The sequence below is a fragment of the Pleurodeles waltl genome, chromosome 11, assembly GCF_031143425.1.
Source record: "Pleurodeles waltl isolate 20211129_DDA chromosome 11, aPleWal1.hap1.20221129, whole genome shotgun sequence".
NCBI classification, from domain to species: domain Eukaryota; kingdom Metazoa; phylum Chordata; class Amphibia; order Caudata; family Salamandridae; genus Pleurodeles; species Pleurodeles waltl.
Genome location: NC_090450.1, coordinates 170,511,396 through 170,527,403, shown reverse-complemented (window position 1 = coordinate 170,527,403; position 16,008 = coordinate 170,511,396). Strand labels below are relative to the sequence as shown.

Sequence of the window (16,008 nt, the reverse complement as noted above, 5' to 3'; positions counted from 1 at the left end):
GTTCTGGGAGCAGAGAGGATTGTCTGCAGAATGTGTGCCTTGGGAAAGCTGGAATCGGATGACCTGGGCAAAGGGTGACGCTGAATGCCAGGCGATGGGGAACCTTCTAAGAAGGAGATGAAGCAGTGCCTGGTCTTTGGCTATGCCATGTTACCCAAATGTGTGGGGCACAATGAAACTGCCATCAGCTGTGGGCTCTTAAGTGTTCCCAATTGCGTTTACATAGACTGATCCCAGATAATTATAAGACGACTCAAGGTAGTGGCATAAAATTATTATGAACGTTTATAAGGGCAATATAAAATTGGGGCCTTGTGCCCTGTGAGTGCATTGCACAGAGGTCTTTGCAAGAGTGGAGTTAAGGTGGGCTTTCAGGAGTGTGTGTGTATGTGTGTATATGTGTGTGTGTGTGTTCTGCAGGTAAAATGGGTATGGAAGACTTTCTCTATGTGGTACCACTGAAGCCAGCAACCCAACACCACAACCCATAAGTAGTGTGGGGATGTGGCTGCTTACAGGGAGCGACTACTTGGGTGCTCACAATCGATATTTGAAGGTATTTAAATATATTTATCATGAACAGTTATGAGGCAACATTAAATTCCAGCAAACTTTGTGAATACTTGAGGGACAATAAAACATGGTTGCCTTGAGTTCTGGGCCCACAAGGCTGGCGTGAATAGGTACCCACTGGGGCAGAGTGCAAAGCACAGCTTAAGGTCACCTTCAGCGATCAAGCGCGCACATGCTGCAGTATCCGTCCACCGGTTTCATTGGGACTGGGTAGAGGAGTTTAACTTTTAGTTGGCCTATTTCACCATTGTTTGTAATTGATAGGGTTATTTTAATTTCCATTATGTACTAAAACATGTTGCTACCAGGGGCTATTAATTTACCACCGTTCATTGAAAGAACGAGTGCAGAGAAAAAAAAAACGGTGCTGATCGAACTTCATCAACAACAGCTTAAAATGGTGTGTCTGTGCTGCTCATCTCTACAGTGCAGTGTAACGTGTCATGTAAATGGAAGGCAAACTGGTTGCTTTTATCTGTTAGTTGTAGTGATTAATGTATTTTTTAAATACATTTTTTGCTGACTTACTTTTATTTTGTAACTTAAAATCTGCAACTGTGCATGCAGAACTGACAGATTAGTACATAGCCAGTTTTTAAGCATAGTAGTCATTCAGATACAGATGTTCCTGCATTAGGTTATGGGCATTCCAAGGGGGTGTCTGGAAAATGCAATGGACACACCGCCCTTCACACCCAGTTGTAGTACACTCAGAGTTGCAATTAAATTATCAAAGCTTATACCACAGTAACCCAGGTGTAAACACCACAACATAGTAGTATGATGCACGTGTCCCTCATTTTCAACTTTCTCTGTTTTCCTACCCTTATGCTGATACACTGTCTGCATTATGGACAGTCAACAAGACATAGGGTTACGGAAAAAGTGTGCACACCCAGTGTGTATGTGAATAGTGTACATTTATATGACTTGAGCGCTACAGCAGTAAACGTTTAAAGGTACCTGTCAAAACAACAGAGCCTGCAAGGGATGGGGGCATGAGGACAACTCTGGCAGAACCTAACGTAGGGATTTGCTCATCTGGACTCCTAGGTCAAGGGGATGTAGGCAGAAGTCTTCTACTCAGGCTGGAGGGAGGATTGAGTGCAGAGGTGCTGGCTCCCACGGTTCTCGGTCAACCTGCAGAGGGGAAAAAACAAAACTGTATTGAAGTCCCTTGATGTGCAGGTACGTTTTGTGGATGGAGGTGGTGGGGTTGGACAAAAACAAGCCTTGGATTTTGCAAGTGCTCTATTACTTAGAGTATTCGTGCAGGGGGCCTGGAGCGTCTAGCGTCTCAAAACTCAGCAGAGAGATGGGTCTAACCTCCTAGAGCCTCAAAAATCTTCTCCTAGCATGATGCTCCCTTGATGGGCCTGATGGCCAGCAAAATGTTGTACTGGACAGATGCAGTCGGTGCCTGCAGATGCAGGGTGGGAGATGCGGGGGGGAGATGCTGCCTGGTTGTTGAACCACTGGACAGCCCTCCACAGCTTTGGGAGGATGCACAGTTTTTGGGCGAGTTGGGTTGGTGCAACTGACGAGGTTCCAACATCAGGGCAGGGTTTGGCACCAAGTGGTGCTTAAGTCCTCTCTTCTCACGGTGATTGCTTTTCTTTTGTCCTCTTTGGTTCCCAGTAGATGAATCTGAAGTCTTGGTGTCAAAGGGACCTTTAAATACTGAATTAATGGGCGTTTAGGGGACTGCAGGGTAGTAACCAATGGGCTCCTTACCCCTGGGGTGACTACACCCCCTTTATGATCATTTCCTGTGGAGAGTGGGCATATTCCTGACCCAAAGTTCCAAGTTTCCCCAAAACAAGACGGGTGAACCATTCTTTGAATGTCCACTTCAAGTAGCCCACTTTAGGCGTCTGACTAGCATAGAAGTGCAACACACCTTCTGAATAACTAATTTCCAGCCTGCTTTAATGCTAAATGGGCCTCAGGGCAGGGGGGTGATGCTTCCCAGGACTGGGGGAAGCCAAAATCACATATCTAAGGCAACAAGGGCTTTGAGGCCCCTGGGTCTGATATGCTAAAACGCTAGTCATCCTGCTGAAAGGAGGTGTGATCACCTTCCTCTGGAGCAGGCATTGTTTCTGGCCTCTGAGAGTGCAGGCGCACACCTGCAGGGGGTCAAAAACTCATCTGTGGTAGAAGGCTGGTCATTACCCGTCAGCTATCATATTTAGGGGACTAGTAGGTGTTCAGGGGCACCTCTAAGGTGGATGGATGTCATAATAAATCCTATTGACAACAGCATGGATTTATTAAGACAAAGTGTTTGATACCAAACACCAGTATTTTCAGTGAAGCCATCATGTAGGTGGGTAACTTGTAATGACCAGTCTCCAGTACATGTCCTCAGAATAGCTTCCTGAACACTTGCAATGCCTAGTAATGGAACTAGGAGTGCCCTCATGATGCACCATGCCTTAATGCTTTAAAGCCTGATGTACTGGTGACCTAGATATGTTGCATGCAGTGGGTGTGGGCATTGCACACATGGTGTGTGCAATGTTGTGTTTTCAAAATGGTTTGCACCATTTCATGCATTCTGCAATGGCAGTCTGCATGTGTTTGAGTGTGGGTTCCTTAGTGTGGCATACTACATGCTGCAGTCCTTAGGGACCGTCTTTAGTACCTATGCCCTAGGTACCAGGGGTATCCTTTACTAGGGTCTTACAGGAGTGCTAAACTCCTTGTCAATTGGATGCAATTAGACGTTTACCTTGTTTTGAGGGAAAGAGCCCTTGCACTGGGGGCCTGGTTAGCAGGGGCCAAGGACACTTCCAGTCAAACAGCATCAGTACTAGGGCAAAAAATGTGGATGACCATGTCAAAAAGGGCACGTTCCTACAATACGAAAGCAGACAAACGAGAGCCCGCAGACCTTCTCTGGCATCGCTTCTGGCTTAGGATCAATTGCCATATGATTTCAGTCAGATCCAGCTCTATATTGGGCCCTTCATATTACTGACAGCCTGTTAACTAAAACACTGCTATTTACAAACCATCATATGGGGCTATTTATAATTGAAAGGAATTTCACAAGGTTCACTGCATATCTGGATTTTAAAGCATCCAACTTGTATGTCAGGCTTGGCATAAACAGTTCGCACCAGTGACCTTCAACAGACTACTGTAATATATTGGGCAACCTATAGTCTCAATCTGCAACACTGGCTCGCTTCTATCATGCTACCCACCTGTGGCACAGCTTTTTCGCCATTCTGTCCAGGTTTAAATTTTGCTCTGTTCCTGTAATTTAGCTTTTTTGCACAGTATGGGTGCACTGTTTTATAAAAGTAGAGCACCATCAAAAAAATGGGATATTTTGCTGTTTAGTTCTATTCTGCATTGTAATTAAGCTTTGACCTGATGTACATATACAACTCGCACATACCTCCAAGTGAGGGAGTGCTGCAGAAAACTTCATAATCTGTCAGTAATTACATATTCAGTAGTGCATCTAAAAATAGTTTTGCAAATCTAAAGGAGGAAAGTAAGCAGAAGGAAGCATTTAATTATTTGTTGTTGAAAGACAAACATATTATCACGTATTCATTTTGTCTCTAACTAATGCTAAGCCACATTGTGGTTTCTTCTCTCTGACATTTAAGAGGAAATTATTGCTGACCATGAAATAAGATTTTGCGCTAACAGAAAACTATCAAGGATGTGCGTGTTCTGTACAACTGATCTCAATCGACCATTTCCTAAAATGTTTTTTTTTTTAAAAGTAATCTAGTATCTACTTCATTTCACAAGAAAATTGAATTTCCAGTAATCTCCGTCTCAACACAATTGTAACTTTTGGGCAAATGTGACAGACTGTGTTAAAAATTTTCAAATTACGTTTTTATACGTTCGATATAGTATTTGTTCATTAATCTTTATTTATGGTTAGTATTTTAAATAATACTTATATGACACCTTTTGACAACTAATTTATAATTAATAAGTTTAGGCTCCAGTGGTGAAATGCATGCATTGATGAAGCCTGAAGTCTGGACACCACATGTTCTGAGGTTTATTACATAAAGTACCAAGTGAAAGATACACGGGCAGCTTCAATGTCGGACCTCCCTCTAGGACCAAAAATGAGTAGATTCTGTGCTTGGCCTCGGGCCAAGGATTGGAACACAACTCAATAAGACAAAATACACAGACCAACGAATTTTCATTGTTAACTAAAGCTGTCTTTAGGCCACACATAAATATGAAGTTATCTTGCCAGACTCATGTTTTCCAAAAACAGAATCGGAGAGAAAATACATACATGTATGAGAGCGCCCAATCAACACTCTTTCACCATTGGTCTTTTGACATGTAACTGAAATTATACTCCCTCTCACCCCAGCAAACAGTATAGATCAACAGACCAGCCTGCATCAGCCATTGGATGCTTTCAGTTTGAATGTGCATTTTGCCCTAGCATATGTATGCATAGACCTAAAAAAAATAGACCCCCCCCCCCCCAAAAAAAAGAAATTGTTAGACACTTGCACTTCCCAATGATCGATAGTCCCTATGTATAGTAGAATTACATCAACTATTTTCATAAATCTGAAGACATTTATTGTAAATTACAATACCATTCCTCACTATAAACCTGCTTTGGTATATTTATTTAACCTACTGAAAATGAGCAGAAGACATTAGAGCAGCTAGAGTGCATATGCAGATTTTTAGGCTGCAGCCACACACCATAGCATCTTGATTGACCGTTTAATCACTTGCATCTACCTTGAGAGAACCTTGTAGTAATTAATGGAGGAGCAGCATCTCCCTTATAGGAGTATTGTAAAAGCACTATCAGTATACAGAAAACACTCCCCTCAAATCAAAGAATCATGCAACAGCATTGTCAGACTGCATTAACACCACTCATCCTAGAGAAAGCTTCACAAGGCTGCAGTAACACTGATTCTGTCTAGTAGAGTACAATATATAACAAAAATAATGGCGCACAAAAGACCTTCCTGACACCAAAATATAAACCACCAAAAATACCTATTTAATTGTGTTATACCTAGCAGTGAATGCATATTCCTATTACTGGTAGGGTGTGAACACAAACTTTAAAAACAATAATCAAGAAATATATTGAAATCTGTAATTCAGACTCATTATTATGAACCAGCGTTGGCAAATAAATCAATGGAAAACCAGCACAACTGGTAAAAGTAGCACAAGTATTATCTAAATGTATATACTAAAGTAACACCCATTTCTGCTTGATGCAAGTTACTTGAAGCAGTTGCTTCTGACTTGAGCTAGACTTCTATTAACAGCAAGTGCAACTGCAGCATTATAAACATATTTCAGTGCTTTTGCATTTGAACAACATGTGGAACTGCAGCTTCATGAATGGATTTCTATTCATTTCCATTCCACTTTTGAACCTAGTGACTAGTGGAAATGCAGGTTGATGTAAAAATGTCAGTTCTTTTGCATTTGACTTGAAGGACACCTAGTAGCAATCATTGGAACTGCAGCTTCAATTAAGAATTTCATAGCTTTTGTATTTGACTTTTAGAGGGACACCTAGTAACGAGTTGTGGAACTACAACTTAATTAAAAAAATGTCATTACGTTTGCATTGGGCCTATGAGGGACACCTAGAAACAAACTTGTGGAATTGCATCTTCACGAAATAATATAAATGCTTTATTGGTGTAGCAGAACTGGATATGTAAATTTTTATGTTGAATACACTCCCTCAACTTTGTGAAGGATATTTTAAGAATTAGCATTTTACTCCAGAGAGACATTTGGCAACCATGCAGTTATTGCAGCATTGTGACAAACCTGTTAAGCAGTTGGTTCCGACTTTAGGGGTACATATAGTAAAGTTCTGAAGGGCTGCAGTTGGAAAGGACATCTAGTAATTGTTTGAGTTAATTGTAGCTATGTAAAAGACCAAACCGATAAGCTTTGCTGATGCTTGTTACTTTTCTCCTTACTAAGTGCATGCTTAATCAGTCATGTGAATGCCATGCAACGGGAAGCTTTGCTTAGATGAAATATACAAGAAAGTATTTTGTCCCTCTCTCTGCACATTTATCTGACTGCTGTAAATGTAAATTGACATTGTGCATTTGTAGTAACGATTAAAACACCCAGTGTTTGGTATGGGCTGACCTTCGCCCCCACCCCCGAATAGATTACATTAACTTTTGAGAGGCAGCTAATAATCTTTTTGGCCAGAGCAAAAAGAACACTTCCATTCTGAAAACTGAAAGTTTGTGTTAATACCCTTTCCTATAAACTGTTCAAAATCAGGGCTTCTAGAGAGAGGTGTCATGGAGGGTGTCTGTCCATACAGATACCATGCTCCAAGCCTGGTTGACTTAAAATTATATGAATTTTAGAAGGAAAATTGGGTACACCTGTAATTTCTGTATATGAATGTGTGACTAGAACTGTTGTCTGACCTTTTCAGCAACACCTTTAACTTATACATCACAGGATAATTCTGGATGTTGTAGGTACACTCACATGGTTCCTTTGCTTGTTTTGTTGTTTGCATCCTCAAAACGTATTTAAGTCAGGCCATTGGTCCCTTTTCTCAGACTCTTGGGGTTAGTGGTAAGACCACTACAGTGGCCTTATTCAAGGTGCCTCAAAAGTCATAATTTGCAAGGCAGTTAACTAGGCAACACCTCTGTGCTTTCCATAATCAATATACATTTGAATTGCATTTACTGGCTAGAAAACCAATTCTGTTTAAAAAAGAAAAAAAAAAGATTTTATTAGGTTTTCTGGAGTGCTTTAATAAATCTGCAAATAGCAGTACACAGATAAATCATTTGGTGGGGAACAACATTTCAGCATGGAGTGAAATATGTAGATGCAGTGGTGACCTGTCGTGTGAGTGTCTCCTGGTCTCACAGATACCATGTAGATCATAATGTTGGTGGAGAAATCCCACCACTACAAGTAAGTGGCGGCAGGAGGAGCATGAGGGGAAGCTGGGAGGGGGCTGCCCATGGAGGTTGTGGAGAGTGCTGAGTACGGTATAACATATGAAGGCAAGGAACCGCGGTGGTGGGTCACTGTTCAGGAGTCAGGTGAGCACTCAGAGTATCGTAGTCTGCAGTTGGAAAGAAGTGTACCTGGGAATAAACCCAGTGGCCTACACTAAAAAGAAGGGGGAATAGAACTCTGAGCAAAAAAACCCAGGCAGTTATTAAGTGTCCCTGGTCCCTCAGGGTAAAATTAATCTTCTGGTGGTAGTGAACCAGAAAGGGGAGGGGCATGGGGCCGTCTTAATGGAGGGGAGCCGGGGTGAGGATGGGTGCCACTATCACAGCATGGGTGCATGTGGCAAGGTGTTGTGGGAGCAGCCCGTTCGGGTTGGGGAAATGGGAGTCTTGCAGCTAGAAGAGGGTGATGCTGCAATGCCCACAGTGGCTTACGCCGGCGTGCTGCCCTCCGTTTTTACTGAAGTGGGGCCTCCCCTCGGATCGTCTGGTGCCCTTTAGTTTCAGTGGGGTGGAGTTCAAGGTGGGAAATCTCCCCCCAAGAAGGTATTTATCGTAATAGCATCACATCCGATGCCACCGCGATGGGGCGCTGCCAAATTCGACGTTCATCCTACCAGTGCCGTGCGGAACTCTCTGCCTCCCCCCAGCAGGACAGTGCTGAATGCCGTTGAGCCTGTGACAGAGGAGCGGGTCTTTCCAAAGCAGGTCAGGAGACGTTTGGCCAGTAGGAGGCCCAGGGTAGCAAAGCAGGCTCGGACATTATGTTGGTTCCTTGGAGGAAAAAGAGGACCAATGCCGTGTCTTCCCAAAACCTCAGTGTGGTTAGCTCAGTGACCGTGGCTAAGGTAGTGTGGACCCCATCCCAGGAGTGTTAGTTCAGGGCAGGACCAGAGCATGTGTTGAAGGTCTGCCGCTAGAGCAGAGCATCGTGGGCGGATGAGATGGGCTGTGGGGAATATCCTGTTCAGATGGGGGGGGGGGGGTATGCCCAGTGAAGGAGTATGTACTGGATATTCTTAAAACGAGCGTTACGGTAGACCATCTCTGGGGATTCCAGGGCTCTGGTTCATTTAGAGTCATGGAATGGCCTGCCAAGATCCTCGTCCCAGCGCTGCCCGAGTTGAGTGAGGGGTGTGTCTGTGTGCTCTGATGGCTTTGTAAGGCCAGGTTATAAGGTGTTGCCAATACCTCATGATGTAGAGGGTGAGTATGACCTCGAGCTTGGGTGAATTCTTGGTCCCCGACAGGGAGTGCATTGAGGCCAGTAGGTGTCTGTTGGTGAGAAATTGGCCTTGGGTTGGGGGGGAACGCGTAGTCCTGGCAGAGCTGGTCAAACATTAGGAGTTGACCATCTCAGAAGAGGGCCCCCACCATGTCAGGTCCGTGAGCCTGCCAGTCTGACAGTTGGTCCGCTGCTGATGGGACTTGAGGGCTAGGGAGGCCCTGCAGTGGGGTATTGGGGTCATAGGTAGTGGTCTTGTTCATTAGATGGAAGATTCTAGTTAGGGATTTATACGCTAGCCATCCATGTAGGGACCAGGTGTGGTGTAGTTTGATAGTAGAGTGTAGGAGCTGTCGCAGTATGTGTGTGGGAGTGGGCTATCATCTATGTCCGTTTCAAACATGTTTTTACCTGCCAGCCATCAGGCCACCCACTGAAGTTGGGCTGATAGATAATAGGATTTGAAGGATGGAGCTCCTAGACCCTTCTGGCCAACTGGCAATTGTCATTTGCGAAGGATGACCTGGCGTCGCCCCGAGTTCCAGAACTGATCCCCCAGTAAGTGGTTCAAATCACGGTAGAAGAAGTGGCGGGAGGGAAGGCAGGCACATTGACAAGGTAATATAATTATCATCTTCAACAGTGCTATCTTGCTGGTGAGAGCTAGAGGGAGTTGCTACCAGATGCATACCTTGTAACACAAAGCAGTGTAGGCTCATATCCGATTGTCCTCAAATAAGGTGTCTTGCAAATGGTAGAGTTGAACATCTAGGTTCCAAGAGGGCCGCAGCATGCCAGGTTAATGAAGTAGAGCCAATGAGGACCTGCTGTGGCTGGGCATTGCTTCAGAACGGGAAGGTGTAGGACTTCTCTCAGTTCACCCGTAGACATGCCGCCGTTTCAAAGTTATGAAAGATGATGGTGAAGGAGGAGGTGTTGGCCACTGTGTCCCAGATGTAGAGTAGGATATCGTCTGCATAAAGGGACACTGCATGCACAGCGTCATGCAGGAGGAATCCCCTGGGCACGGCTCTCCTTCCTTATGCAGTGGGCCAGCGGTTCCATTGCTTTGGAGAACAGGATAGAGGAGAGGGGACAACCTTGTTGCGTTCCACGACTGATAAGGAAATGGGGTGAGATCAGGCGTCCCACTTGCACCCTGGAGGAGGGGTTAGTATACAGTAATTAGGTATAGGCTAAGAGATGCGGACCTAGTCCTTTCGCCTGTAGGACTGCAAATAGTTACTCCCATGAGAGAGAATCAAAGGTCTTTTTAATGTCAGACATGCCGCATGGGGATACGGCAGCGAGGCCTGATCCATTACTTGGAACAGGTGAAAATTATAAGAGGTGTTGTGCCCCGGCACAAAGCCATTTTGGTCCGGGTGGATCAATTTGGGGAACACCTTGAAATATCGGTCTGCTAAAACTATGCCCAGGATCTTATAATCTGTTCTCAAAATAGCTATTGGATAGTAGGAAGCTAGATGAGTGGGTTCTCTGTCTGGTTTTAAGAGAGACACCAGTAAGGACTCCTACAGGGAGCCTGGAGGGGAACCTCCTGTATGGGCCTCATTGTAAACTTCAACTAGGTGGTGGGCCAGGATTGTGTGCGAAGCGGTTGTAATATTCAATTGGGAACCCATCAAGTCCCAGGGTCTTGTTTTGTGCAAGATCATGAATTGCCTGCTTCACCTCTGCAACAGTTATTAGGCCGTCAAGGTCTTCCCATTGGACTGCGTTAATAGATGGGAGGGAGAGGGGGGTCAAGGAAGCGCATAATTGCATCCGGTGTTGGGGAGGGTGGCTGGCTGTATAAGTCAGAGTAGTATGTACGGAAGGCCTGCAAGATAGTTGATTGTGAGCATAATGTCTGGCCTGTATGCAAAGTGATTTCTGTAATAGTGGGGGCTTGTGACTCCTGTCCGGCCAGCCATGCTAGTAAACGGCCAGGCTTATCCCCTGAGGAGTGAATCCGGGCTTAGTAGTCCTTGAAATTATAATGGCGAAGGCACTTCTTGGTGGCCAATGATGCACCTCGACTAGAAGAAGTCGGTTATTAAGCTTAGTCACCACTCTGTCTGCGTCTCAGAGAACCTATGATACTTCTCTTCAAATTCCGATTTTTGTTTTGAGAAATTGTGCCCTGGTTACCACAATAAAAACATCTCACTCCATCCTCCTGGCTGTCTTGTGATTACCTTCAAAGTATCTGGTAAAGTGAGTGAGTTTGTAATCGCAGAACAGCAGGTCATCCAGGACATTCTTGGGCAGCTTCCTGGTGGGAACAGGGATATGGGGGCAAGTCCCAGGTAAAGTCCAGGATATGCACGGCCCAGATAATCTGTGTGTATTACACGGGGTCAAGTCTGGAGAGCACAGAAAGTTGTCCAGACTAATAAGAGATCATGGGCGACTGAGTAGTGAGAATAGAGGTGAAGTTTCAGGTTATTGGTTCTCCATGCGTCTAGCAATGCCCTCTGGTGGGTCCAACTGGATAATTGCTGAGAATGTTGACGGGCTGGGTCAGTCAAAAGTGGGGGATGGAAGTAATCAAGGGTGACATTGAGGAGGTTGTTGTAGTCGCCCCCAGTAGCCACTGTATGCCCACCCACTGGGCCAGCATCTCAGACAGGGTAGCCCAGAATGTCGCTTGTTTTGTGTTGGGAGCATAAATGACCAGTTCTGGCTATACCCTGTTAAGATATTGTAAGTCACATTTTCTGAACTACCTTCCAGTTGTTCCTCTGACAACACCCTTTTCAGATTTCCTATAGTTGTGAATCCTCACATGTGTAATTACAGGATGAACTTGTGACAGAAGTAGTTGTATTTATTTCACTGAAGTAACTCCTGCACTCTTAAGCCTGCAGTCTTACAGTCATATGATCTATTTGCCATCCTTTCCTCAACTTAGCTTCTCTTGTATGCTGGACAAACAAGGTCTAAAGTAAGGTAAGCAAAGTGGGAATGCAGAATGCGGTCTGGGCAAGGCAGTGGTCACCCTTGCTGTCTGCCTTTTGTTTGTGCCTAACAAATGCTCTGGACCCGTCACTCAAGGCTATCTCATTTTATGATAAAAATTAAAAAATGGACTAGGATGAGTGGCATACATTTCGGCTAGATGGTCCATCAATGGTTTTGTATGCTGTGATGGTATGGAGGTGTTATGTTGCTAATTAACTTTTTTAACGTGTTCATTGTATTTACTGGGAGGGTGGAACGTTTTATAATCAAACTTTACGTTGTGTTTATTGTTGCGTATATGTAGGGTCCTTTTTGGTAGACACTTCAGTACTGTCTCCAATTTAAAAACTTAATATAGCAAGACGTTTTGAAATATTGCAGGAAGGTAGTCTTTTCATCATCAGAATAAAAGGTTTATATGTCTTACAGAATATATTTACTGTATGCTAATATCCTGTTTCTTCAAATACCTTCAGAAAATTGAAATGTTAGACTGAAAGGTCGCTCTGAACATCATTTATATGCGTTTGAAAGTTTTCAAAATGTCTTTCAGCGTTTTCTACTTTAATGTGCATGCAGAGGTTAAGTCTTGTAATGGGGTCCTTGTATTATTTATTTTTGCTACATAACACTAACCACAGGTTTCGTGTTTTATTTTTAGGGACTCTGGTAAAAGCTGCAAAGTGTTTACATTTAGCAAAGATGGAAAATTATTTAGTTGGAGCAATGGAGAAAAGTAAGTTTTCCCTTTATGTTTTTGAGTGAGAAAATCTTGCATAGAATAATGGAATGCTTAAGCAAAAAATCTTGAAATTGAGTGACTGTACTTATATACTGAGCTAACTTTTCTATAGCCATCTTTTCACACTTTCCAACTTTCTGGTATCATTTTGTGTAGTTGTTGAGTGACAGTAGCTTTGGAAGAGAGTAATCCCATGGGTTATAGTACAAAACTGGAGAATGTTAGTGTGGTGGTGTGAGAACAGGTAGCGCTAGGTGGAATTGCTGCAGTGGTGGCTAATCATGCATATCTATAGGTTGGCAGTACAAAACTAAGCATGATAACTTCGTACGAGAGGTTTTCTGAGGTGGTAATGCACTGACCAGTGGTTTGGGGAGGTAGTGCAGTATTGTGCAAGAGTAAAATGCTGCTTTTTGGGGGTAGAAGAGTGGTGTGCCTGTGATGATGTTAGTATAGTGGTGGGAGTGGTATTACAGTTAGGTATTGAATCCCTCCTGTTCATCCTATCCCTAGATCTCACATGCTCTTAGACGGAAAACACACAAATGTATAGTACTTTCAAAGCTGTGCAACATTGCTGCACCAACTTCCTCTATCCCTTATCCACCGCTCAGTCCAAAAGTCCACTAATATTAACCATTTCCTTGTCAGTACAATGGAAAACACCATATAGTCCGAACCATCATCTTCTGCCTCAATACATCACAAAGAGAGGTAGCGGAACACACCTATACCATATTCCAAAATAAGTCTAAAAAAATAAATGTTCACATGCACCTGCTACCAAGGTGCAACTTCATCCAAAGAACATAAAATCATAAACAATTGAGTGCATCGCATCAGTATACATTTCAGGAAAGAATTTATTTCATATTCTCAATTATTTAAAATTCTTCGCAAATGGACTTCTTGTGGGCTCGGTCAGTTTTGATATCCATTCTCCTAACTACAGGTTTCTTAACAGTCCTGTTGCATTCACCTCATTAGTAAAATCCAGTGATCAAATGTACTTATTCACACCAAAAGTCAATCATAGCGTCCAATTCCCTTTCATGTCTGTTAAGCTAAGCGTTTCTATTTTTCCTAATGCATATTCCTTTCTGTATTTGGTCCCAATGGCACTATGATAGGTGCCAGTAGTCACACAAATCCATCCTCCTCACATCTCGGGATTGAATTCTGGGTGTTGCACATGATGCATGAGGATATCACCATGGCACCTGTATGGCTTGCCTCTTCCTCTGTGATTATCCTCATCCAACCATCAGTTCAGAAGGGATTAAAACAATTCTTGTTCTAGCAGTTTCTCCCATCCCTACCACTGACTAAAAGCTACCAGCTTTGGATGCGCAATGTTGAACTGTAACTTTCACATCACTTTCTGTACATGGAATAATTCCTCTGTAAATCATGTAGCTATGGAAAGACTGTGTGCCTCTTGTAGCCCTTTACACATGTAGTGAAGAATTGTTTTGTAAATCCAATAGCGAAATGGGTGAGGAATTCCTATAGCCCAGCACATATTGTTTGAGGTCAAGGATAACAGCTTTTCATGTTTATCTTGTCCTTGGGACAAGTAGGCCCAACCTGCTGCAACACAAACCAAGTTTACAGTACTGAATAACGGATCAGGGAAGGTCATTGTCTGCAGTTAAGGTAATATTTGTGTCCATATGTTAATCCTGTTCAACACTTTATTTATGGCTCGTTAATGTAATGCCTTTGTTATCGGGGTGAGCGTTTTAAGGAAATGTAAGTTTGGATTGCACTGCTGACAGTGGTCCCAGTATAAAAATGAGTACACACGTTTGCAAAGTTTTACAATATAAGGCTACGTATAATGCTCCCAGGATTAGATGCAAATATTTGCAGAAGCTTGAAAGCACTCTTGAGGAGTCTTTGCTTCAGGTTAAGTGTTCACAAAAAATGCAACTAGGAAAAAACACATTGCTAAACTACTGTGAAATTTTAGGTACTATTCCTTTGAAGCCTCATCTACTAAAATGTGTTGATGCATTCTAGTATTCCCAAAAATAAAATAAAATCACAAAAGTGCACCTATGATATATACCCTTCTGTTAGTGCAGATTTACAGCTGTCTTGAATTCACAATAATTCATGGAAGTAGGCCAGGAAATCGTACTCCTAGAAAATATTTGTGAACAGCATTTTAGCACGAGCAAATATGCATGTGTAGATTTGCTCATGTGAAAGTCTGTTGAGCATTCACAAGTTCACTTTCCCTGCAACCAATTTTTCACCAACTGTGGAAGACATTTAATTTCCTTGTCAGGAGTAACTTTCCAACCTTTCTCATTATGGGAAAAAATTTGAGAAAACCTGTTGAAAACCCCTAAAACTTGCAAGTTAATACATTTTCACAGACTCCAAAGCGCATTCCTATCCCAGAACTATTGCTTTAATGCTACCTCCTGCTATTATCGGAGTTTGTATACAATGAGATTGCTGCCATAATGTATCGGTGCGCTACGTGGCACCAAAGGAACAAGTGGTTTTTTTTGAAGGACCAGAAGACTTATGAAGCAACGTGTCCCATTGGCAAGTATATATTTTATTACATTTCATACCCCTAGGATTACTTTAATGGCCACCTTTTGCATCCCAGTATTAACACTGTGCATTTGCACAGTCAAACAGTCGCCATTTGCCACCTAAAATAAACATTTTCTGGCTACCTCTTTTGACGGAACATACATCCCCACTCCCGTTATTCTGGTGTCCATGGAGACGAACGTTCCCTTGCCTGCCTTGCCTCTTAGTGTGGTCAGTGTTCTCATTTACAGTGCATCTTAATGCTTCCTGAGCGTTCCTCATTGTTTTACTTCTCTTGTAGAGGTACCTTTTCTGTAGTTCTTGTCAATGGACGTTTCTGTTAAAGTTGCAAGCGGCACATCATTCCTGTGTGGCTGTGTTTTTTACCTTGCACGGCCTGAGTTCTGATTTGGTGTATCTGTTTTAGTAAATTGAAAAAGGTAAAAAGCATTATGACAGTCACAGCATGATAAAAAATCAAAGAACAATTCTACGCCTTGTCGGTTTTGACTCTTTCTGGTACTTCAGTCTCTCCCTGCTTTCTGTCAGTGCTCTCTCGAGCCAGAGACCAAAAACGACTGGGTTGGGAAGGTTTTTTTAGGTGATTTATAGAGTACTTAGGCTAAAGCAGGGACATGCTTTAGAGAGGGCTGAATGAGCTTGTGGCCACATTTAGAGTGTGGCTGGGCAGGATGTCTGCCAAAAGATGGTGGATTTGATATTCTGGTTAGTCTATTTAGGGAGCCAATCAGATTAAAACACTCTTAATATGGTGGATCGAACATCTGCCACTTTTTGGCAGAATGTCCAGCACCTGGGAAACGCTGATCACAGTGGTTTATCCTTGTGTTTTTTGTTTTTTTGTTTTTTTTTGAACAAACATATCAGCATTACCAGACTCAGTGTTTTGCTACAGCCTGAGTGATTAGAAGAGGCTCCTTACATGACTCGCCTGC

At 43.1% G+C, this 16,008-nt stretch overlaps 1 protein-coding gene across 1 annotated transcript in view; it reads left to right on the top strand.

The window, feature by feature from the left end:
* EIF2A (eukaryotic translation initiation factor 2A) overlaps positions 1-16,008 on the top strand; it is a 161,887-nt gene that overhangs the window by 22,026 nt on the left and 123,853 nt on the right. Inside the window, exon 3 of the mRNA XM_069213360.1 lies at positions 12,419-12,493. Within this exon, the coding sequence (XP_069069461.1) occupies positions 12,419-12,493 (75 nt within the window). The remainder of the gene's footprint in view (positions 1-12,418; positions 12,494-16,008) is intronic.